General features: G+C 40.5%; 1 protein-coding gene across 6 annotated transcripts in view; it reads right to left on the bottom strand.

Moving 5' to 3' along the window:
* NUP98 (nucleoporin 98 and 96 precursor) overlaps positions 1-26,273 on the bottom strand; it is a 58,663-nt gene that overhangs the window by 26,389 nt on the left and 6,001 nt on the right. For 2 of the 6 annotated variants that reach the window (XM_039530763.1, XM_039530768.1), the window contains 19 exons: positions 21,952-22,055; positions 20,976-21,077; positions 20,672-20,851; positions 18,957-19,096; positions 17,663-17,770; positions 16,772-16,949; positions 14,791-14,957; positions 14,432-14,575; positions 12,922-13,057; positions 10,341-10,433; positions 9,505-9,645; positions 8,251-8,384; positions 6,387-6,574; positions 5,102-5,218; positions 3,294-3,601; positions 2,716-2,829; positions 1,500-1,638; positions 968-1,145; positions 81-245 (listed from right to left, as the gene is read on the bottom strand). In XM_039530763.1, the coding sequence (XP_039386697.1) occupies positions 81-245; positions 968-1,145; positions 1,500-1,638; positions 2,716-2,829; positions 3,294-3,601; positions 5,102-5,218; positions 6,387-6,574; positions 8,251-8,384; positions 9,505-9,645; positions 10,341-10,433; positions 12,922-13,057; positions 14,432-14,575; positions 14,791-14,957; positions 16,772-16,949; positions 17,663-17,770; positions 18,957-19,096; positions 20,672-20,851; positions 20,976-21,077; positions 21,952-22,027 (2,808 nt within the window). In that variant the 5' untranslated portion in view covers positions 22,028-22,055. The remainder of the gene's footprint in view (positions 1-80; positions 246-967; positions 1,146-1,499; positions 1,639-2,715; positions 2,830-3,293; positions 3,602-5,101; positions 5,219-6,386; positions 6,575-8,250; positions 8,385-9,504; positions 9,646-10,340; positions 10,434-12,921; positions 13,058-14,431; positions 14,576-14,790; positions 14,958-16,771; positions 16,950-17,662; positions 17,771-18,956; positions 19,097-20,671; positions 20,852-20,975; positions 21,078-21,951; positions 22,056-26,273) is intronic. The other 4 variants (XM_039530770.1, XM_039530776.1, XM_039530785.1 and 1 more) reach the window with 4 other exon arrangements.

Genomic DNA, 26,273 nt, shown 5'->3' with positions numbered 1-26,273 from the left:
AGTAACGGCTCTGTCTTGGGGCAAATAGCTATTCCTCAAACTTCATTTTATGGATAACTTCAAGTCACTGTTTTTTCTACCTGAGATGGAGGCGTTGGCTTGCCATTTAGAGCCATTTGTTGGGGCACCAGCTGCCCCTGGGGTGGCACTTGGGCAGTTTTTAACTTCTTTGCGTCCGCTTTTGAAGGATGCTCCTCCTCTTCCTCATCAGAATCTTGCAAGCCATATTTGGAGAAGTGAGCCACCTGTACAACGATAAAAGCCAAAGTGTTGCTATAGGGATGCAGACATGGGGAAGATTTTCAAAGGCACAGATGGGAATTGGTGCACAACTACACCTCTACCCCAATATAACGCGACCCGATATAACATGAATTCGGCTATGACGCGGTAAAGCAGCGCTCCAGGGGGGTGGGGCTGCACACTCCAGCAGATCAAAGCAAGTTCGATATAACGCGGTTTCACCTATAATGCGGTAAGATTTTTTGGCTCCCAAGGGCAGCATTATATCAGGGTAGAGGTGTACCACTGACTTCACATGGAGCTGGATGTTTAGCTGCCCCTTGGTCTGAAAGTCTCCCCTTAAATATTCTAATAAGTAACTGCATACTGAAGCATACATGAACTCTGAGGGAGTTCAATCCTTGTATAGAACACCGCATATATGCAAGCTCAATTCTTAATGAATCACCTGGGAGTTATTTTGGACAGTTTGCACTTTGTCACTATTACAATCAGAATGATCTGTATATTACTTGAAAAACTTTAGTACTACAATTCATGAGTTAAATGGATCAGGAAGAGCACTTTAAAAGCTTAAATGAGTATACAAACTGTTGAATAAAGGCACTGGAATTACAGCATTGACAGCTATTTGTTTAATCAGGGATTCTGACTTCTGTTCCACCCAGATCTTTCTGTAATACAGTTTATGGAGCAGTCAGCAGTGAGTAACCGTGAACATTACCTTGAACACCCAAGAACCAGTCTCTGGACGGTATTCTTTGAACTGGGCTCCCTGCTTCCGAGATACAGCCTCCAGTCTGCCTTCATAATTGATATCTGCTAGTCGCTCTGGGCTCTTTATCAAGCATCGAGATGTTTTATCTGTTGGCCAAACTCCATCCAATGTAACTTCAGCTCGTCTGTTAAAATGTAGACCATGGAAGGGCATGAGATCACTGAGTTTTGAAACGAGGCATTCAAAAAAAGTTTACATCAAGTTCGAAACAAACCACAAGCATTGGCTCAAACACTGAAAAAAGCCATGTACCATGCTTTAGTTCAGAAACATTACTGTCACTGACCAGTATGCTTTGTCCAAGATTAATAACATGAATGTATGCCTGAAAAAAAGGGTTTAGATTTGCGGGCTGCTGGGATAGCTAAAATAGAAAGAGGCCCTTATGGATGACAATACGGGTGATAGGTTTACCAAAATCCATTTACCAGGCTACCCCCTCCCCTCCCAAAGAGAACACATGAAAAGTTTGAATTACCTATTTAAACCTTCACCAATAGGTGGCTTCTGATCATCGTCAGGATAGACAATAACTTCTTTCCTGCGGATGTGCACAATCTCATCCAGATTTAAGTTAGTTAGATTTACCTCTCCTTCAAAGTAAATTGATCCATAACCTGGAAAGTAAACCAAACCCAACTTGTACTTCTGCTCCAATAGCAAATGCTGTAATACCACCCTGGCGAAGTGCATTGGCAAACTCTCCAATGCAAGTATTCACATTTTGTTCATCTTACCTGACTTATCCTTAAATTACCATTCAAACTCCTGTTATTCTATTCCACTGACAGCAAGTAATTGAGTAGTTTTACTATTATCTTTATCTATTCTAAAAGGATGATAGTTTCAGTCTGTTGGCCACTGCTCTCTCTCAGTAATGAATTTGGGCCCTTAAGTATCTTTTCTAGATCACTTAAGGTAGTCACTCCTTCTGGGTGGTCCTATCCTCCATTTTTAATTATTTGTCTCCTTGCTGAATTCAAAGTACTAAAACTGCACACAATATCCTATGTGCATACACAACAGCAAGACTGACCCCAAACAGTTGTATAACCAAACTAGTTTTACAGTCAATTCCTTTATATAATCATAAGGTTTTTGATAATGGTACTAACCTGGCAGCTCATACTGCATCTGTGATCAGCACCCATCATTTCCCAAACCCAAATTGAGAATTACAAAGTTATGATTTCGTCCAAGAACAGTATCAGATTCTAAGTATTCAAATCTTTCCATTTTCCAATAATCATGGTATTATAACTGGATTTGTACAAAATCCACTTTGAAGCTCAAGAAATGAATAAGTAATGAATAGTACTCAGCTTGGCCAATAAAGCTGAGCTAGACAGTTTTATGGAAAATATTGAGTCCAAGTTCTGGGCCTAAGCTACCCTCAATATCTGGAGAACTACTGAAAATGTTTTTCTTTTTGGAGAGCAGGTGTTGGAATTTTACAAGCTATGATCTTAGTTTCACTGTGTAGCCTAATTCACGCAGCTTGACAGTGCAGCCAATTTGAAAATTTTTTAAAGCTTTCGTCACCTAGGGATGATAAATTTCCCAAGCAAGGTAGCTATTTTACATTCATGCTGAAGAAATACAAAGCCCGGGCTTTAAAAGCTCTTAAAAAAAAAAAAAAAAAAAAAAAGAGTTGGTGGCAGGAGAATACATATCCAAAATGATTCTATGCTCACCTTTACGACCTATAGTGAAATCAGTCACAATACACTCTCCTCTGTCAGTGGTAAGTTTAGCTAGATCCTCCATAGACGGGATGGTGTAGTAGCCAGCTTTTGTTAGAACAATTCCTACAGTGGAAAATAATTGAGCACATAGATGAGGACAAGACTAACTTCAGAAATTTTCTTAATCATTTGCCAAGAAAACTGAAGGACAGATGAGGGGCCCTAAACAGAAGCTGGCAATCAGTACAATGTAAGCCAACAAAGTAACAGAAGCCAGAGTACAGATGGGCCTATCCAGACCTCTTATTAAGAGTGTCAAGTTTATATTACTTTACAGTGAAAAATTCCATGCACTAAGTATCTTATTTAAGGTAAGATGAAAACATGGAACATCTTGGGTAAGAGGGAGAGGAGAAGGTAAGATTTGTTTTTTGAGGAATGGCATTTGGTGGAGAGAAAGCTGGAAATTATTCAAGGGCAGTATACATTAAAAATAAAGCAAAGGATGTGGTTAAATGACAAGCAAGAGAATCAGGAAGGAGTAAGACTAAAGATAGAGCAGCACCACACAGCAGTGCGAATCTGACCTGCTGGGTGCAGACTATAAACATTCTCATTCTCTTCTTCACGGTCATCCTGCAGCGACTCATCATGAAATGAAGCATCTTCACTGCTGCCTTCCAGGCCATTCCGCAAGGCAACCCGCATATTTAGAGCCACAATGGTATCATCCACATTATTCTGGTGTTTGTGCACTGCATTCTCTGGGGTCTGTGGGATGGGTTTGGCTATCGGGTTAGTGTAAAATCTAGTCACTTCATGGTGATCGTCCTCTTCCTCTCGCTCACCCTCCTGTCTGTGGTTCTCATCAACAGATCTGGACAGAAAGTTGAACCTAAAGAAAGAATGAAGCCATTCAAACATTCGTTTCTCAAGAAATCTTGAGTCGGTGTTACAACACATTTGTTTCTCATCTCACAACAGGGCACACCAGATTCTTCCTGCTGCGTGAAGGTACACTGCCACATGTAACACTAGACATTAGTGCCTGGAACATATATTACATTGTTTTGGGGAAATGGGTTTAGAGTTGATTACGTCTTGCTGCCCAAAGGATCAAGCTAACCTTAGGATGGTGATGCCTAGTTCACAACAGCTGGCAGCCTCAGCAATACAGATTGAGTGGGCACATGGCTAATGTATTTCCCTAATCCTTACTAGGTGGTGACTCCAAGTCAGAACTGAGACTAGAGCTGATCAGGAATTTAACAAGATGTTTGGCATTTTCTAATGAATCATTTGTTGAACCTGAAACTATTTGAGGAAATGGGTCAGTATTGACATGTTTGTTTCAAAAGATTTGGAAAAAAAGTGTTTTGAAATTGCTGAAATGGGATATTTAGATCTGACCCAAACATTTTTGATTGTCTGTTTGCAAGTCTGGATGGGAATTTTTTCCCCAAAAAAGCTTGGTAGTTTTCCAGGGATGGGAAACAGTTTCCTGCCCAGCTCTAATTGATACACCTGTGAGGAAGCCTGCACTGTTCGTAAGAACAGCCATACTGGGTCAGACGAGTGGTCCATCTGGCCCAGCATCCTGTCTTCAAAGAATGGCCAGATCCAGAGCTTCAGAGAGAGCATACAGAAAAAAAGTTATTGAGATCCTCTCCCAGCTTCTGGCGGTCACAAGTTTTGGGTTGCCCAGAGCATGGGGTTATATCCCTGATCATCTTGGCTAATGCCCATTGATAGACCTATCCTCTGTGAATTTATCTAGTTTTTTTAATCCAGTTATACTTTTGGCCATCACATGATCCTGTGGCAATATACTCCACAGGACAACTGCAGGCTGTGTGAAAAAGTATTTCCTGTTTCCAGTGTTAAACATGCTGCCTATTAATTTCAATGGGCAACCCCTGGTTTTTGTATTGAGGGAAAGAGTAAACATTTTATTCACGTTTTCCACACCATTCATGATATTATAGACCTCTAGTACAGAAGCTGTTCCACAATCTTGATTATCTTTGTTGCTTAAACATCTTTGTTAACCTCCTAGAAACTGAATTCCCTCTATAAATACAGCTTGTTTTACAATTAAGAATTTTAGTTTCAACTAGATGGAAAAAAATCAGTCATACCAAAATTGTGTATTATCAGTCCATATTCTTATTTGGATATTTAAAACATACCTACTGCCATGACATCAGCATTGCAAAGATGTCTATTAATAGCTCTCGTAGTAGTGTTAAGCTACTGAAGACTTAGTGGATCCCACGAATAGCTATGAGCTTATTTCTAAGCAAGAGGGTTATGTACCATATAGATTTAGATTCTAGAGAGCTTTTTTCATACTGTTTCCTAGCAGCATAATCAGCTGTGTCATGTATAAACATACCGCTCTCCATTCTCTGGATACTCAGATGGAGGTTCCAGATCTTCAGCTTCACGACTGACAGGAGAAAACAAGTTGCTGCTGTTGAGGTTTTTCAAAACCAGTTTCTTGATGCTCTTCCTGAAATACACCAAAGCAACAGTTCTCCGTGATCTGCAGCGCATGAGAGCCATACTTTTGACCCAAGAGTTTCGGGGATGGGAGAATATTTAAGACAACTTTAAGCCACATTAGCTAGCATTCTGTCATGACAATGCCATACCTACTGCAAAGTCCTGTTAGCAAGAGGGGAATGAGGTGTCAGTTTGTTATTCCAATTGAGGGGGGGGAAGGAGTTGGGGGGAGTGTTTTGTTTTGTTTTTTTTAAAACAAACACTGAGTCGGCCTCACCACCACACTACTCCAGAGGAGAGTGGAAGTGACTTCCAGGGCTAATATTAAATAGAACAGCCAACCTCATACAACAGGAAGCTTTCTAAAGCCTATGTTTTATTACTGAACACAGGCCATTTCTAAAGACCTTTAACCAAGGTAAACTGGAGGACACAGGAAGCTGCAGTTTTGTACTACAACCCCAGAAGAGCCCAGTCTAGGGCTGACTGAGAAGGGTTTATCTAACTATGATTCTGTATGTAATGACAGTTTTTAAATACATGCAGTAGGCTGGGAAGATACCAGTAGGAATCTGAGGGAAGTTGCTTGTAAGAGAATACATTTATTAATGCAAGACAAAATTTATATTTTGGTCTTTCATATTGTAAATTAACTGAAGTAAGCAACACTTTTATAGTCACAAGTAACAGATCAGAATCCAGTTTCCCATACTGTAACAATTAAGTCACAGGATCATTTTGTTTGACAAACTATTTTAAAAGTACTTGACAATTACTTAAGTTAGACCACTTTTGTCTCACTACAGTAAGTATATTTTCTGCCAGACTTATATGCAAGTCTTGGATCTTTGCTATCCATATCAACAAAGCTACAGAGCCTGCATGGTTACCAAATATGAAGGCACTAAACAAAGGACAATTTACTGACCTAACTGGAGAGTTTGGGTGCCAAGGTTGTATGTTGGCAAGCATCTACACATAAAATAGGAAGCATTAGCTGTACCAAAGTAGTAACCTTTCTTCATTAAAAGCCAGAAGCCACATACAACTGCTAGGAGAGCAAGTGCACTCACATCTTTGATTTATGAGTGCTTGAGCCACAGGGAAAGAGGTGGAAGATTAAACAAACATTTTTCTGAATAAAACTGATCTCCAAAGGAAAAAAGAAAACTAACTTGGGCATGAATGCACCGTTAGATAGAGACGGCTCGTCATCATCCAGCCCATCAAAGAGGTGAGATTTGGAAGATCCTGCTGTCTGCAAAGCTTTCGGTCGCACTCTGGTTGCTGGTCGTGGGGTCAGTTTGTAATGGGTTGGCGTAGTCAAAGCCTTCTGGGCTGCTGGATTAGTTGGTTTCAGTCTCTGAGACAAAGAAAAACTCATGTAGCCAAAAAAAAAATAGATTTTCAAACTACTTAAGACTAAACAGGATTAACAGAATTAACGTTTTCTTGTTTATTTTCACAGAAGTTAGACCAGTTTTGTTGTCAGGACAAAAAAAAAAATCACTGCCCTGAGTAAACAAACAAAAAAACAAGAATTCAGAAGTGATGTTGTAAGACAAGTTAACTACAGACATTCACCCTGTATTCTCTGTTTGGTTACTGATTTGGCAGCAACAGTGGTAGCTCAATTTGAGGTCTGATTAATGCTTTTGGCGGGTGACTTGCTTAAATTACCACCACTTGTTTAAGAAATAAAAGCAAACCTACTTAATAAGTTATGTCAGCAATACTGCAGCAACTTTACAGTGAGTTTTCACCCACACTGGTAAAGTAAGTGCAAGAATCTTACAGGATAGCAATTTTTTTCCAAACAAATGTTATAGATTATAAATCCATGTGTGATCTCATAACTGTGAATTGTCTAAGTGCCTGATTTTTAGGATATGTCCACACTACCACCGGATCAGCGGGTAGCAATTGATCAATCGGGGATTGATTTATCGCATCTCGTCTAGATGCAATAAATCGATCCCCGCCGCGCTCCCCGTTGACTCCGCAACTCCACCAGGGCGAGAGGTGGAAGCAGAGTCAATGGGGGAGCTGCGGCCTTCGATCCCACGCCGTAAGGATGGGAGTTAAGTCGAAATAAAATACATCGACTTCAGCTACACTATTCTCGTAGCTGAAGTTGCGTATCTTACATCGACACCCCCCCGCAGTGTAGACCAGCCCTTAGAGATTCTGAGCATTTACTACTGAAGACAGAAGTCTAATATATGACCACAATATATGCAGTTAGGTATCCCAAGTGGTTGCCTGTTACAGATAAAATAGTGAGAATGTATGTGTTATATATAAGGCTACAATTTAGTCACGGGTATGTTTAGTAAGAGTCATGGGCAGTAAACAAAAATTCACGGGCCCATGACCTGTCCGGGGGGGGGGGGGGTGAGGGGGAGGAGACACTGCAGGTGCTGAGGAGGGAGGCACAACCCAGGGAAGCACCGTGGGTGCTGGGGAGGGGTGCACGAGTGCTGGGGCAGGCTCCTTGCCCAGCTCCTGGGAAGCAGCAGCCCCAGCTCCCTAGAGCTCCACATGCTGCCTCTGCTCTGCCCCAAGACCCAGTTCTGCAGCTCCCATTGGCTGGCAACTGCAGCCAATGGGAGCTCTAGGGGCAGTGCCTGGCTGCCAGCAGAAGCAGCATGTGGAGCTAGGGGAGCTGAGCCCCCCCACAGGTAAGCTCCCCTACACCCAAACTCCTGCTGCTCTGGTTGGGAACCCTGAGACTGCCCCACAACAGCCAGTGCGACTGACCCGGGGACTACCTGAGTTACTCAGGCAGCTCCTGGGACAGTCGCACGGGGCTACTACACAAGTCACGGTGGTCACAGAAAGTCATGGAATCTGTGACAAACATGGAGCCTTAGTTATATAACACTTAGTTTCTCAACACCCCAGGCTAAAGACTATGATATTAGGAAAATGAGCCCCTAGATGTTCATATCTTCATTTTTAAAACAAAGCCATACAGAGAAGTTACAACAAACACAATCTTATCCATAAAAATGTGTTCTCAAGTATTTGAGTCCTCACCTCTTCTTTCTTCTTTGGGTCAGACATAGGGTTTCTGAAGAGAGGAGAATCTCCAAAGGGCGAGTAGGTCAAGCTGTTGAAGTGCTGCTGGAGAGCTGCTTGTTGGGCAGCTGAAACATTTGGGTCTGTCAATGCTAGATAAAAGTTGGAGAGATTAATCTTTTCTAACCATGTATTAAGTACTCAGACTCATCTCAGGACATTTAGAAGTGGCCCCTTCTGTATCAGATCTATTCCCTATGGGTATTCACAGTTTTATCTGCTGACTTCAGTGACTTTTTACCACTGTCAGCCTTGTAAAGCCAGCTGGATTCTATTCCTTCTTGTATATCAGAATTATTTACCAAGTTCAAATCCATTTGGCCTGTGCAAAGCTAAAATGAAGGGAGTTGTGCAGATTAGCCAGGAGCCTAATTTGGCCTGGCAGAACCTTTTCATGGTTATCTGCACTTGTTAGTTTCAAGCCTAGCGTGCTGTATCCCTTCCACATCTGATTAATGTTGGTGCAAATCCCTTCTCTGAAGGTTCAACTATCTTGAAATTCACTTGTTCAGTTGATTATCTACCATGACCTCCAAATTCTTCAGAGTCACTGCTTCCTGGGATAGTCACCCTAAATATGACCTACATTCTTCTTCCTAGATGTATACGTTTACACGCAGTTTGCGTGATCCTAGCTTACCAAGCAATCCAGATTGTTCTGTATCAGTGACCTCTTCATTATTTACCAATCCCCCAATTTGGGCCGTCTGCAAACTTTATCAGTGATGATTTTCCAGGCCTTTGATAAAAGTTTAACAGCATAGGGAGAAGGACCAATTGCTGCAGGACCCCACTAAAAATACACCCACTCAGTGATTCCCCATTTACAATTACATTTTGAGACTTATCAGGTGGCCAGTTTTTAATCCACTTATGTCTGCCATGTTAATTTCCTATTGTTCTAGGTTTTGGGGTTTTTTAAATGTCATGCAACATGAAATCAAATAGACTTTTGTAGGGTTAGTATATTCCACCAAACACTATTACTTTTATCAACCAAACTTGCCATCTCATTAAAAACGAAAGTTAATTTGACAGGATCTATCTTTCCTAAACCCATATTGATTTAGCATTAATTATATTACCCTCTTTACTTAGTAAAGAATTCAGAGTCCTGTATCAGCCACTCCATTATCTTGCCCAGGATCTGCAACAGATACTGTTCCACTACCTTGGACTGAAGTAACTAAACTTGGTAAATTGCACTCTTACCCACAGCAGGCTGGGGAGCTCCAAAGCCCAGGGTGGCTGTTGATGTATTGAATCCAGGCGCTCCAAATGCTCCTGTTCCCAGTGTTCCACCTAATTTAGGCTGGGTGTTCCCGAATAGTGAAGTCTGCCCTGCACTAAGAGCTACACAGAGGACAGCAGCAGTTTACAGAAGGTTCCATCACGTGCTTGCAGACAAATTAAGTTTAGTCCACACATTTAAGAATTCCCTCAACTATCATTTGTTGAACTGCACCCATTTAAGTTAGCTGTGGATTCTTACAAGTCAAGGGAATACTTTCCTGTTCTGATCACATTATTAGAGCAAATTATTAATCTAATCCTATACATTCTCTGAACTATAGAGTTAACTATTAACCCTTGGTGAGCTCCTACCATTCTAACACTTTACATTAGGAAAGCCCAATTCCAATGTAGATCGGGTTTAAGCAGAATAAATAACCAAACCCTCACTAACCAGAGAGTTGAAAGTTGTTACAGGACTAGATACCACAATGTACCGGAAATTTCTTAAACCTGTAGCTAACTAGACGGCATAACATTCCTGTGTGAACCCTCAATACTTATTAATATCTTCTATTGCACAAGGTCTTGTGTGAACTGGGAAGGGCAGGAAACGATCTCTCATAGAGTGCTAAAAAGACATTTCAAAGAGTGCAGACTCATTTTCATTCTGCTCTTAGGCAGTCCAGTCTCTGGATTTCCCCAATACCTGCCACTACAGATTCTGAACTGTTACTACAGTTAGAAAGAAATCCCAATTATGGATGCCTCAGTATTACACACCATCCCCTGGAGGCTTTTTTTTTTTTTTTAACCTGTTCCAAATCCTGTTCCAAGTCCAGCGCCGAGAGTTCCAGCTGCAGGCTTATTTCCAAAGATACTATTCCCAGCAGTGCTCGCACCAAAACCTAGGAGTACAAAAGAATTAGTGCACTACTTTTAAGGTAACATTCAACTTCCTCTGCAAAGGATTCTAAGCAAACAATCACCACCTGGCTAAGGACACTTTGCCATCATTAGTACACCCAATAAATGTCACATGCTGTTTCTGGAGCTCAAATAGAATTTAAGGCCTTCAGATGGTGAAAAGGTGTTTTAAAGCCACACTAGAGTTTTAAAAAGCATCTCTGAGACATCTAGATAGGGTCTAAGTTTGGCCTGAGAGAAGAGTGGCCGGATTATCATTACAGACCACCAATGAAAAAGCAGCCTTGACAGCATATCAGCAAGATAGACATCGCTGAGCAAAGAATCAAACTAGGACACAGTAGGAAGACAAGAGTTCTCACTTGGGAGCACATGTCTTCACAATTAGATACCTTCAAGCAGCCATTAAAAAAAACCTGAGTTCTTACTGAAGAGTAAATAAATAGGGACAAATAGCCAAAAGCTAACGGGTAATCTGGAAGAGCTCCACAACAAGTTGACTTTTCTGTAAAGATGGGATGGTTGAAGACTAACCGAACACTGCACAAAATCCTGAAATAAACCAACTGATGACTCAGCCATTTGAGTATTTAGAGTTCTGCACATAGCTGTTTGTATTTCCCTTGCTGCCGCATCCCGCACCAACAATTCCACCCCCATAAAAAACAGCAACTGCATAAAAGTTTGTAAGTAATTCCATTTGCTTATTTTCCACCTGTAGTCTAAGATGATAATCAGCCCCAAAGATTGACAGTAGTTCATACATTATCAGGTAGAGAGTATGCATCTGCAAATTAACTTCCGTGAAAAGATCCTGTTGTCTATATATTTAATATTGAATACAAATGAATACATGAGAAAAAACTTAAAGGAAGGCCTGAAAAATCTATGTTGTCTTGTTTCAGAAAATATATTTAGAGTGAGCAGTTTTGGCATTTGCCACTTCAAATTTCCTCAAAAGAGGATAACTATGGCAAAGGATTTTAACGGTAATATAATAAATGTTCACTGCTCAAACACAACTAAAAACACTCATTACATAACAGTATTGCCTTCCAAGGTACGTTTCAATTACATATACCAAGATTTCAGATTTTACTGAAAACAAGAAAGGATCTAGATGTGGTAGCAGAAAAAGATGTTTTAAAGTTTCTTCAACCCCACTGGACAAAACAAGTCCCATTTTACACTGTTTATACCACACACACACCCCTCTGATTCTTACTGAGGAAGCAGTTCACAACTCAAGTACATAGGAGTGCACAGTTCAATTCCATTTCTTTAATTTAAATCAAATGCAATCCAAATCTAACAGGCAGATTAGTGGTTAAACTGAAGATTGTGAAGCCATCCAATTAAAAAGGTGGTGGTTAGTTCATGCAAGGGCAACAGAGTAACAGCACTAACAGCAGAAATACAATACCAAACTACCATCCTCTTGCAAGTTGCATCAATGCAAGAATAACAAATTAGTTAAGAATGAAGCTTGCTATAGCCAAGGTTGTTTGCGACTGAAAGTATATACTTCAACACCAAGATTATTAGCAGCCCAGAAACAGAATGATAGACAATTACTCTTCTACAAAAGCTGGAACACAGGACTTAAAATTGACCTTTTCTCAAAACAAAGAGCCCTCCTTTAAGCCTGACCAGCACAAATCCATCCCATGCCTGCTGGACTGTCCAGTCAAAGCTCACTTGACAGAGGCCTGAATCTGTCTTTTAGGAGAGGATTACATTTCACACTTTGATTTTATGCCAACATAAATCAGCATTTCAGTAGTTCTAAAGCCACTATTTCTCTCAATTTTAGCATGCAGCTTCTTTGGTCTCAGCTCTGTAAAACCAAAAGATAACAGATTTCATGGGACTTACTAAAAAGAGAACGACATCACTGACTTGGTATCTTACACAATAACCCTCTTATTCGCTCAACTTTACCTACTTTTGGAGCCAACATTAATGAAATGTCCAGTTTTTAACAAGTTACTAGTTCAGCTATAAATGAAGTAGTTAGAAACTGCAACAAGAAATAAGTTCTACCCTGACCCTTACAACCTCTTGGAGAATTTGTATATTGTATTCCCATTCGTACCTACAAGTTTTAATTCAAACAATATAACATGCACCACATAGTATTTGCAGTATTGGTAAGTAATGGTGCATGTTTTAAAAACTCAACTATCTACCTCTTATCTGATTCAGAGTCCTGTCTACAAAGTCTGCAAGAATACAGTAGCATACTGAACCTGAAACTCCCATACAAATAGAATGCAAAATCAGTTTACAAGCAAAAGAGGAACATGTCAATGTCCAAGACTTCAAGCTTTCCCCTTCAGCAATATGCATCAAGCACAGCTTACCTGAGAATTTTAAGATTCACAATCATTTAGTATAAGATTCAGTAGCCTGGTGTGTGGTATATTCAGTGTAACTTTAAGAGACTGAATCCCACTTTCTTATATGTACCAAAATTGGAAGTGTTTGTATTGGTTCCTAAAGTCAGGGTTGGTTTGTTACCAAAGAGCCCGCTGCCAGTAGTTGTACCAAACGAAGGAGCACTGGTCGTGGTGGTTCCAAATCCAGCAGGCTTACCAAACAGGGTCTGAAAGGAGAGCAACATGCTTTTAAAACTCTGACATCCATGTTACACTTATCATGAAATGCTGTTGTAACGCACCTATGTGCAAGGTAGATTTAAGGCTGCCAAGTAAACAATCTCCTGATCCAAAATTAGCAGAGGCCCATTATCTACTGTGCATAAAACTTGGGCACTGGTTTAGCTGGCTGTCAGGAAAACAGTGAAACAGCTACAGTGAGACGGAATTAAAAGACAATTCTATTGCTGAATTAATTTAACAAGTCTATTAGAAACAAGTCAGCAATGTGTTCGATATCCAACTCACTAACAGAAAGCCAAATTCTGTTGAATTAGTTTTTATTTTAAATAATGTGCCCACCACAGTACTATGAGCACCTACAAATGCTCTGAAGAAGCGCAGAGCTAAGGCACTCAAGATTCTTTATTACTCCTGCTACAGTTTGGTTCATTAAGCAACCCAAGGGCCTGAAGTCAAGTGTTAGCATGTAAATGCTAGAGCAAAGATCATTACCAATATATTAAAGTATGTAAAATTAAATTCATATGTGAACTAGTGATATTAGAAGTTAAGGATATTTTATAAGAGTAGTTTTTCCACACATGTATAGGGTTTTTATTCCTTGTGTCATATGTAGTACAAAGATACTCAGACATGAAGTGGTTTGGCTCTGCTAACAACTCTAGTCGTGTCTAAGGGCGTGTCTTCGCTACCAGGGTAAATCGACCTAATTTATGCTACTCCAGCTATGTGAATAACGTAGCTGGAGTTGACAAAGCTTAGGCTGACTTCACTGCCCTGTGTCGATGAGAGATGCTCTCCCGTCGACTTACCTTACTCTTCTCGGGGAGCTGGAGTACCAGAGTCGACTGGAGAGCGCTCTCCCATTGATTTAGCAGGTCTAGTGAAGACCCGCTAAATCAACACCCGCTGCATCAATGGCAGCAGCGCTGATCTCCCTAGTAGAGAAGACAAGCTCTAAGTGTACACTCAAAACCAATCATTTTATAGGTCAATTACTCGGGCACCTTTGTCATTTGTGCTTTTGACACTATACTCCAGCATCTTGAGCATGTCTAGACAGCACTAGCCATTTGCTTGTCAGTTCCTATAACATTCTCAGCACCTCCATGGGACCTGTGTTCATTCTATATGTTTTATATTATACTCTTAGTATAACAGTTAAGGCTCTAGTTCCCTGGGATTATAGTGAAATTATAAAAGCAATGTAGTTTTATGAAGTCACTAAAAATACCCTGACAGTTCAGATCACACTACTTTGCTGGGGCACACTGATGCACAGAAACCTGCTGCAGGCCTCTAAAAATAATGACGTTTTTACATCCTTAGTCAATTTCATTACTAAGGTACAGACATACCGAACCGCCAACACCAAATCCTGTGTTGGCTTGTCCAAAGAGACCAGTTCCCGTTCCCGTTCCAAATCCAGTGGCAGCATTTGTGTTGGCAGCTGTGCCAAAAAGGCTTCCAGACTGCGAGGCTTGGGTTGCCCCAAATAAACCCTGCAAACATAAATCTTGTTTGAAAAAGGACCAGTATCTAACTCCACCAAAGAACAGTTATAGCACTTTTGTTGGACTATTGCAAAGGTAAGTAGCTCTGAAGATCAGAGTTAATAATCAGAATCCATGATAAACCCTTTGATACAGAATGGAATATATTTTCACGAACCTATATTACAGAAGAGTTAAAATACAACTAGCTCTCACTCTCTTACCATCGTGTTTGTATTTGGTTGTCCAAGAGTGCTGGTGTTCCCAAAAGAAAAGCCAGTGTTCTGCGTTGTGGTGGCCTGGCCAAATGGTTTGCTGAAGAGACTGGTAGTCTGCTGAGGCTGCTGACCAAAAAGGCTCCCAGCTGTTCCTGTTCCAAAGCCAGTCGTACCTATGATTGGCAAGGAAATGAGAGTACAGATTACAGACTTAGAGCCCAGAGTCAAATTGATGCATTGGAGACGAGTAAGATAAATGCACAAACCAGTAATCTAAAATAGATGGTTGAATTCAAAATCAAGTAACACAGGGTCATGTGGAAAATCATAAATACTGTATCCAAAATTTAAAAAAAGTTAATCGTTCATGTGATTTTTTTTTTAAACCTGCCTGTGATCATCAGTGCTAGTATTAAACAAATACTGGGATTTGTTCTAGAGTGACAGTTTACAAGTGTGATACATATTCTCTCATAGAGCTGACTGACCAATGACACGTTTTACATGGTTAGCTGGACCTGTATTGTACCAATTGGATTGTGGTGTCAACATCCAACTAGCCTGATGCACCAGGGGAGGGAACCAAAAAAGGTTAGCAAAAGGAACAATTCTTACAGATGGCACCCAACATCAAAATTCAAAGTCTACTATTATCTAGCAACTTCTACAGCAGCCAATACATAGGACTGTCTAAACTCCTCCCAAGTATTAATTTTTTATTCTTTTTCAGCCTCTAGGAGCAACAACTTGACTAATTCTGCTTGCGTGTGACTGACAGGAAGTGCTGAAAGTACACACAAACACAAAAACTTATCAAGCCACATCCAAATAAATGAGTTTTGCACTTTGTTTGGAAAGTGATAAAGTTCACGGTCATTGTTATCTCTTCAATAATTTCTAGTCTAGCTCCAGTTCTCATAAAAATTTGTCTCTTGTGCTCATAACCCCACCTTTCCTGATATGTTCCTCTGGACCAACCCATCATGGGACATCACGGCCACAGAGAAAATAATCTATGGCCAATCTCATGGGAGGATTTGAACTGTGTACGAAAACCATACCCTAGGATGGCTGACTTAACCCAATCCACAAGAACCTTAAAATATACCCAAGCAAGATCTTACTCTTTGATGGGGTAGGCATACACTGGTGTTTATACAATGGTTTGCAGTAGTTTCCATCTTGAGTTTATAACTTTTATAGTTATACAATCTGCCCTAATATTGCACACCTGAATGTAGGGAAATGTTAGCAGAAGTTCTGTATTGCAACTTAGTTACCAATCTAATCTATCTTTGGGCTGTTCTTCCCACCAACACATTTCAGTTTTGCGCTAGCAATGATTTTTGAACAAGATTGTTTACGCCACAGGGCAAATTAAATCATGGAAGTAACATCACAGAAGTGAATTACATTTGCTTGGTTTTCAGTTATTTTCTTTGGTCAAGAGACCCCTGCAATGGAGGTACACACATGCTGCTTGTGCCAAGAGGGCAGCAGGAGGCTAGGGTTTTTTCCATCTAACGAAGTAGAAGTTATTCTGATTTTGCTCTAATGAAGGAAGCAAGTTCCTACAAGCATTAAGTACATTTTCTATTGGGGTTTTGTCCTGATTTAGTTGGCAGAACTGGGCTAAACTTCACTCCTATGTGTTTGATTGATTACACTACCAATATCATGAATGAGTTCTATTTACCAGTGATTTTTTTGTTAATAGCACACAAGGACTGTAAGCTTTCTTGTAATGTCAGATCCCCTCTCAATATTTGTCGAAAGACATTACATTGGCGCATGAACTGATGCAAGGTTTGTTTAACAGAAGTGTTTAACAACCAACGTTTGATAACAGTCATAATCTAGTTGTATAAAGTGAGTTTACTAATGTAAATTGCCCTAAGAGCAAAGTGGGGAAAAGGTAAGTGGCCTTGAATTCCTAAGTACCAAGGTCTATGGTGACAGTAAAGCTAGCAGGTATGTCAACACTTACTGGCTCCAAAAGCTGTTTTATTCTGTCCGTATGAAAAACCTGCATTAGTGGTGGAGGAGCCAAACAGTCCAGTAGCTGCACTGGATGTAGCTGTGGAGGATCCAAATAACCCCGCCGCTGCTACCGCTGGATTTGAGGGCCCTTTCCTGTTTGCCTGGTAATCTTCCAAACGGAGTTCCTAACCAAAAAACACACAAAGTTTTCTTTACACAGTCATTCCACGTTGGACAAACCAAGTTTGAGCAATTGCGTTGTAGCTCTTAGATACACTAAACTCAGGAATTGGACACCCACCGCCCCCTCAAAAAAAATTCAATGCTTAAGTTAATTCCAGTTCTGACAGTAGGTTTCCTTAAGTACACCCAGTAGTTCATGTTAAGCTTTTTTAAGTAAACAATGACCCACCTTGTAAAGTTAACAGGGCCTTCTGACTAGGAGACTTGTTGAAGTTTTACAAATGATTTGCCTTTCAAGTGAAGAGCTTTCAGAGTGAAGACCCCAAAGAGAAGAATACTAGAGAGCTCCACAACCCCTAAATGCTAATCATCCTCTCATTCCCTCTACAATGAAGAATTGTTCTTTACAGTATGTTTCTCCCTTTCATCCCAAGATAGTCTAAGAGTTATTTTCAGATCTGTAGAGGATGCCATGTTAAGCATTTAAAAGCCCAGCTGAGGCAAATGAAAAGCGAATTGCTCTACTGGGTGACAAGTCAGCCTGCCACAGGTATATCACTTTAGAAAGTGAACAGCCTTCAAAGAACATCATTAAAATAATGCAGGCACTGAAAACTAAATATTTTAATGCCAGGATGCTCAGGTAACATAAGTCATAAGACCAAAGCTTATTGAGGGAGGCAGCAAAAAAGTTTAAATCTTTGATTTGACTGACCTCTAGGGATTTGCTTTCATACTCCTTCATAGCAGTAATACACTGGTGCTTAGTGCTGATGTTAGTGCTAACTCCAGATTTTACCATAGTATCTGTGCCGGTTGGTGGCTGCAAGAAAAGAGTTAGATACGCAATTTGTTTCATGTCCACCTATGTTTTTATAAGTGTAAGTGTCTACTGTCCAGATACATACTGCCTAAATACAAAGCCTACATTTAGTACAGGCACTGGAATGGTGCAGCACTGTGCTATGTGCAGCAGTGGCCTTCAACAGCAATCAGTACAGTAAATTCCCCCCAATAATTCTCAGAACTCAGTGCAATTTGCCTTTTTAGTTTGTAATTTTAAAAGGCAACATGTCCCCAGACTTCTGATATAGTTCTCTAACCCTTTGAGGAGTTATCCCCAACAACCTTTCTCCCTATCCTAGGGAGGATCACATATGCTCAAGTTTCTTTTCACTATTCTGTCCATTCCTTTGAAGTTCATCATTTCCTGAGAGATGGTTTCAGTAAAAAGTCTCCATTTCTATTAGGATGCTGCAGTACGTTGTGTGCACTCTCAGCCCTCTTTAAGTTTGTAAAGATCAGTCACAGGCGTGTCTGGCAGGATGTGCCACATCCTCAGCTGCCCTCCAGGGTAGACAGTGGTTGAAACCTTTCACTGTTACCCCATTTTTGCAGTTTCTCCTCTTTCGGACCATCATTCACTTCTCAACTGCCACAGAATCTTCAGGTTCATTTATTCCAGACACCTCTTAAAGGGGCCTCATCCTAAAGAGTAATCTAGAAAGATTCTTGGTGTTTCAATCAATCTTTCTAGAGCTGCACTGACTCCAAAGGGGACAACATACCACTAACATACCAACAAAGCTTAGTCTCCACTGCTATTAGTAAGAATTTAGTCTTGATTATAAAAAGAGTTGCAATAGAATTTTAACATTTGTCAGCCCTCTGAAAATTCTATTTTAAATGACAGCTAGTAATAAAGTCTGTTTGGCAAGAATTCAGACACAAACTCTAGGTCTACGCAGCTCTAACAAATCTAGATGAGAAGTTAATCTATGTTTCTCATACAATAATTCAAGATTTTTCCATACCAAAGCAAGCTGGTGAATTATTTCCAGACAACTGCTTGCACAAGCTGCCTCCACAACAATAGTTCTACTGAAGCACAGATGCCTTCTACAACTGCCTATGAATCAGTTATTTTATTTCATAGGTAAAGAATAGCAGAATGTAAAGTTCCCTACAGTAAGCAGAAGTTAGACCTTAAGAAAATAAACAGCACTTACATTAAATTTAATGGTAGTCCCAGTTGGAGCAGCAGTAAAGCTAGTTGGCCCAAAGAGAGAGCCAGATGTACCCCCAAAAGGGTTGGAGGCAGTGTTAGTGGTTCCAAAGAGACCTCCACTGCTGGTACTTGTTCCAAAGTCTGTAAATAAGAAGAATCCATATTAAAATGAAAGTCATTTGAGAATTTCCAAGTGTGTTTAAGAACTACAACCCAATTATTTTATTCAAACCACACTAGAGGACTCAGATTTGAGACACAGAGTTAAGTTTCAGAACCATGCATTTTAAAGCCTTTTCTTGTGTCTCCTCCTTTCGTATACCACTTAGATGTCTTTGAAATAGCTCACAACTTCATTGGCTGAGGACAAACTTGGGATAGATTTCATGAGACAGTCATGTATATAACCTATAGATGAACCTGTTTTAAAGATGTAAAAACAGACCAAGTCAGCCATATGACCTTGTCTAGCTATTTAGATTGCACTCCCCCCTAACCATTATTGTGCTACTATTTCTTCACGTTAGATCCTAACTTAGGTTAACCTCTTTGGGGAAGAGACTATATTGTCTGTCGAACAGAATGCGTATTTGTGGGAGACCGTGATACAGCTGCCTTAAGTTATATGCCACTGCAAGAGCATTGTTTGCAAAGACCAGCCAGAATCAATGAATACAGGTGGGATCAAGTATCTGCCACAAACTAATCCAAGATGATGTAGAACTTCCTACCATCATATTAAGAAAACAGGTCTCAAGTTTAATCTTGTCTGGCACAGATGTCATTCTGCTTCTCTGATGACCATCTCCTGTTTGGAAAACTCCCCAAGTTCCTGGTTTAACACTCCCTGTATTACCTACAAGCTTCTTGATCCTCTAGAACCTTTCAAGAGATTCTGTGAAAGCTTTTCATAAGGCACTAAAGGAGCATCAGTGGAATAAGTAAAAACATTGCTGCTGGGGATTTATACCAATGCAGGAACCCTGCATTTACATTCCCCTGAAGCAGTATTCTATGGCAGAAGATCAAGCCTGTGCTCAGTACATTCCACCTACCAAGCAATGGAGAACAAAAGAGTAACAATCCTAGCCCGTTTCACTCTGCTTCTGGCACCACAACTAGGGAAGTTGTGCTAGAAGATTAATTCAAGAGGCAATGGAAGTGACTCTCATGCAGTTCAGGAATTAGCTTGGTCCCTTGGGGAAGCAGGGGCAAGGAGTAACTCCTCTGGCTCAGAAGAGTTTGTGGCAGCAACTGCAGGGGCTGTCTTGTGCTGTAAAGGAAGCCTTTTGCTATACATTTCATAAAGGAGTTTCTAACATGCTAGTGCCAGAGGACTGAATAGTGATTTTATTCCTGTACTAGAAAGAACACTGTTGCACGGATTAAAAACTAAAATGAAACGAATCCAATAGGAAGATCGAGTCTTGTAACTGGACAAGCTGCAAACAGTAATATCAGCCAATGTATTTGAGATCCATGTCCCAGAGTCCTAGCTACAGATTTTATTATATAAACAGCAGAGCAGTTCACCTATGAGTACCGTGGATCTCAGTAAATGCTATTGTTGGCAAAGCTTCAGGGAAAAAGGTAGTGAAGGCACAGTTGCCATAATGAATCTGCACCATTTGTTTCATGCTAGTTTAACCATTGTCCTTCAATGTTTACTTAAAGCAAGAAACCAGAGCTGGAAAACATGCAGTAGTTTCTACTCACTTCCAAACCCAGCCGGTTTATTCTGAGCAAAGGCATTATTCTGGGAAGAAAAGAGACCTCCACCAGTGCTGGCAGTCCCAAACAAGCTGTTGGAAGTTCCAGTTGATGTTCCAAACCCAAAGCCAGTGCTTGTGGAGGAGGTGGCTGGTTGGCTAAATGTACTTGAACCAAACAATCCTCCTGAAACCAGAATACACAACAGGATTAAAGTTAAAACAGCTATTTTCAACAACGCCATGTGAATAAGTTACAGTGATTAATTCTGGTTACTGAGGACTCAATTATACAGCAATTTCAGCCATACCTGGTTTAGTCTGTGTGTTCCCAAAGAGGCTTCCTGTGTTATTGTTTGACCCAAAGGCTGATGTTCCAAACGCTCCTCCACTGGTAGTACCAAAGCCTGCATCTACACAACAACAACAGAAGAACTTGTATAATGAGAAGGGCACATACACACAGAAACCACGTACTCCTAGCTTTCCCTAGTTACTTGTTCCAGAACTATGAACAAGTCACAGTCTCAGTTTTCCACCTGAGTGATGCAATTTAACATTTTTGCAGCACTCTGGAAAAAATGAAGTACTACAAGAGTGTTTAGTGTCAGTCATCTACGTTGGAATACAAAGATTCCTGTTCCATACTGAAATGTCAAGATTTCCATTGTTTACTTTAACATTCAGCATTACTTTCACTCCTTAAATGAATAGCTAAACTTGACAGGCAGCAAGACATAAAACTTATTAATGCAAATTTAGAAACACTGCAAGGCATTTTATCAGCCATTAAGCCAGTACAAGAACATCAGAAATCCATAAGGATGTCCTGTTTATAATAGCACTATTTTGCATCCTGGTTGGTAGGCTCAGCAGATTCTAAAGTTTCTTCACCATGGGCAGCAGTGTGCCCTTCTCCTTCACTGTCTTTCTAATGTACCTCAACCCCAACATGAAGGAACTGCCTTCGAAGATTGGACTTACCCAAAGATTAGAATCACTACTATAGCTACCCAGTGATCACTTTGAGTACACATGGAATTACAGAACTATTATATCATCCACTTAATTTCTTTGCCAGTTTATGAAAACCAACTTTTGAATCCAGTTCAGTATCATGAGTCAGTTAAAGAATACAAAATTCTATCATGTCCAACTAATTCCTACCCCCATTCATTTCTCTTTATCTGTAGTTTACACTTCCAATTTGCAGATTACTTCCAACCACCATTGCCACTACCAGTAGTTTTTCTTTATTAAAAAACGAATGATAGCTCTATTACTTACTTTGTCCAAATGTTGAAGTAGTCCCAAAGCCACCAGCACTGCCTCCAAATGGAGTTCCAAATGATTTGTTAAACATTTTCAAGATGTATCAGGTTTTCATAAACCTGGAAAGAAATCAGATAATCAGTGTTTCATCCAAACCCAATTTTGAGAAATAACTTCTCAGCTTCTTTACATCCACAGTCAGTGGCACTAAAGTTCATAACACTTGAGTACCTAAGTCGCAAAATACATCAACCCAAGATGAAATCCTGCATTACCCTCATGCACGAATAATTCTTCAGGATAATCAGAAATTCAATTAAGAGGTAGGAATCAGAGAAAGCTGACATAACCTGAGCAACATCATGGGAAATTTCAGTCTTTGAAAAGTCAGTGAAAAAGATAATTGGATTATGTTACCAGATTGTCATGCAAGACCGATATAAAGTTCCACTTAAAACCTTTATAGACCCTGATCCTGTCCATTATACTTGCAACCTGCAATGAGCAATGTAGCTTCATCCATGAGTCTAAAACATCAGTTTATGTAGAACTTAAGCTTTCATCAAAAGAGTTTTAGTCTAATTATGGTTACCAAGAACCCTCTACATGTGAAACAAGCATAGTTAATACAACATTCTCCTTGGTCCAAAGACAAAAATCTCTAGTGCCTCAGTTGCTGTTCACAGCTTTAGAAAACAGTGAATTAATGACACCCTAGGCAGTTTCTCTGGTGCTACTTAGATCGTTATGGGCAGCAGTAACTGTACAATCATGACAATTTCAGACTTTCTTGGGCAAATCATCAGAGGCAGGCACTGTAATTATTCACAAGGTAGGAGGAACCTTCCTCCTTCACCCCTCCCCCCCCCAAAAAAGGCTATGGAGGGAGAAAAACAAAGGTCACTCTCCTTACAGCTTCCAGGAGGCTTTGGGAATGAGGAAGGACCTCATTCTCCTTTCAGACAGTTGTGGGGAGAAGAGGATGTTCAAATTTCAGACCCTTACTAGCTAAAAGCTGATACAAAGCAACCAAAGCCCTCCAAGCACTATGGCAGAAATTCCAGAAGTACCCCCATCCCCACCTTCCTAGCATCTGAAGACATCACTGTCCTTGGACTTCAATGGTGATGCTTGGCCCCATTCATATATCTCTTAGGGTACGCCCATACTACCCGCCCGGGTCGGCGGGTAGTGATCGACTTCTCGGAGTTCGGTATATTGCATCTCATCTAGACGCGATATATCGAACTCCGAATGCGCTCCCGTCGACTCCGGAACTCCACCACCGCAAACGGCGGTGGCGGAGTTGATGGGGGAGCCGCAGACTTCGATCCCACGCCGTGAGGATGGGTAAGTACTTCGAACTAAGGTACTTCGAATTCAGCTACGCTATTCGCGTAGCTGAACTTGCGTACCTTAGTTCGAACCCCGCCCCCCCGCTAGTGTAGACCAGGCCTTACTTAAGATTAGTAGATGTCTGCTAAGTTTTCTGTGGGGTTTTTTTTTTAATGTTCTGTACACCATGATAACCAAGGAGTAAGCTATATTTTTTCCACCTCTTCTGACAACTTCACCTGAATTCTGGCATCCAATCTATTTCCACCAGGACTTCATCTAACATTTTGAACACCATCTGCTCCACCCCATTTCCCCAGGTGCAAGGTCCAGAACTAGCAACATTCAAATATACTTCTTTGTGGTGATATACATAACTTGACTGAAGTGAGCATATTAAACATACCAATAAAAAAGCTTTATATAATGAGAACCGACTCTCTCTCTATTCTTACTCCAAGCATTCTATTTGTTGACTACCTCAAACAAGGCACAGGAAATGGAAAAGCAGTGTACAGACATTATGTTCATGACAGACCTCCTTTTGTGATACCTTTCTGAATTTACTACTCCCCCCTTGTTACAGAATTTCCTTAACTACTTTTGAAGAACTATGGAAATTGCCTTTGGAAAGCCTAACAGAACTGTAACCATAGTTGGTTCTTTAAAGACTAACAGGTACAGGCCTGATTTTTCCTCGTCATCCCTAGTATTTTATTTACTGACATGCTGGGAAATGCTATTCTAATCCCAGCTACACCCCAAATACCAAGATAACATTTAGCAGATTATTTTAAGCATAACCTTAACCTTTTGATTAAAAAAAGACATGGCAGATTCACCAGCCAAGGTCCTTGTCCACAATAAGAAATTACATAATTTTTCCGCACCAGCGCTACCAACTGGAGAGGCTGCTGCATAGACAGGGTGCAGGTGTTTTTTCCACTGCCATTAAAAAATGCCTATGCTCTGTCTGTGCTACTACTTCCAACACTGGTAACTAAGTGTACAATGGTGCAGAAGACTGTTCATCTTTCCTAGTCTGTATGCAATGTTACTGTATCCATGTTGATCCCAGGATATCAAGAGAGACAAGGTGAGCGAGGCAATATATCTTTTATTGGACCAACTTCTGTTAGTGAGACACACAAGCTTTTGAGCTTACACAAAGCTTGATTTGAAGAAGAGTCCTGTGTAAGCTCAAAAGCTTGTTTCTAACTCCAACAAAAGTTGGTCCAATAAAAGATATTACTTCACCTACCTTGTCTCTTATGTTTCCTAGTGAAGGCACACCTCAAAGATGCCCATTACCTCAGGTGTCTTCTAAAGAACAATTCACAGTCAGCATGTTGATAGAGTGCCAAATGTATGGTATAATTTAATGAGAAACTGTTAGCAGCTCAACAATTTTTTCTTCTTTAGTTTCTTCCAAGTTCTCCCATGAGGAACATCCATTCCCAGCAATTTATTGCCAGCCAAGTTACATAAGAACATAAGAATGGTCATACCGGGTCAGACCAAAGGTCCATCTAGCCCGGTATCTGTCTACTGACAGTGGCCAATGCCAGGTGCCCCAGAGGGAGTGAACCTAACAGGCAATGATCAAGTGATCTCTCTCCTGCCATCCATCTCCATCCTCTGACGAACAGAGGCTAGGGACACCATTCTTACCCATCCTGGCTAATAGCCATTTATGGACTTAGCCGCCATGAATTTATCCAATCCCCTTTTAAACATTGTTATAGTCCTAGCCTTCACAACCTCCTCAGGTAAGGAGTTCCACAAGTTGACTGTGCACTGCGTGAAGAAGAACTTCCTTTTATTTGTTTTAAACCTGCTGCCTAGGTGACCCCTAGTTCTTGTATTATGGGAATAAGTAAATAACTTTTCCTTATCCACTTTCTCAACATCACTCATGATTTTATATACCTCTATCATACCCCCCCTTAGTCTTCTCTTTTCCAAGCTGAAGAGTCCTAGCCTCTTTAATCTTTCCGTGTATGGGACCCTCTCCAAACCCCTAATCATTTTAGTTGCCCTTTTCTGAACCTTTTCTAGTGCTAGAATATCTTTTTTGAGGTGAGGAGACCACATCTGTACACAGTATTCGAGATGTGGGCGTACCATGGATTTATATAAGGGCAATAATATATTCTCAGTCTTATTTTCTATCCCCTTTTTAATGATTCCTAACGTCCTGTTTGCTTTTTTGACCGCCTCTGCACACGGCGTGGACATCTTCAGAGAACTATCCACAATGACTCCAAGATCTTTTTCCTGACTCGTTGTAGCTAAATTAGCCCCCATCATGTTGTATGTATAGTTGGGGTTATTTTTTCCAACGTGCATTACTTTACATTTATCCATATTAAATTTCATTTGCCATTTTGTTGCCCAATCACTTAGTTTTGAGAGATCTTTTTGAAGTTCTTCACAATCTGCTTTGGTCTTAACTATCTTGAGCAGTTTAGTATCATCTGCAAACTTTGCCACCTCACTGTTTACCCCTTTCTCCAGATCATTTATGAATAAATTGAATAGGATTGGTCCTAGGACTGACCCTTGGGGAACACCACTAGTTACCCCTCTCCATTCTGAGAATTTACCATTAATTCCTACCCTTTGTTCCCTGTCCTTTAACCAGTTCTCAATCCATGAAAGGACCTTCCCTTTTATCCCATGACAGCTTAATTTACATAAGAGCCTTTGGTGAGGGACCTTGTCAAAGGCTTTCTGGAAATCTAAGTACACTATGTCCACCGGATCCCCCTTGTCCACATGTTTGTTGATCCCTTCAAAGAACTCTAATAGATTAGTAAGACACGATTTCCCTTTACAGAAACCATGTTGACTATTGCTCAACAGTTTATGTTTTTCTATGTGTCTGACAGTTTTATTCTTAACTATTGTTTCAATTAATTTGCCCGGTACCGACGTTCGACTTACTGGTCTTAAGTTCTTAAGCTGTTCCCTAACATTTTCCAAAAAAAACTCTGAAAGTC

Source organism: Mauremys reevesii, linkage group 1, assembly GCF_016161935.1.
Source record: "Mauremys reevesii isolate NIE-2019 linkage group 1, ASM1616193v1, whole genome shotgun sequence".
Classification (NCBI taxonomy): Eukaryota; Metazoa; Chordata; order Testudines; family Geoemydidae; genus Mauremys; species Mauremys reevesii.
This window is presented reverse-complemented; position numbering and strand designations above follow the sequence as displayed.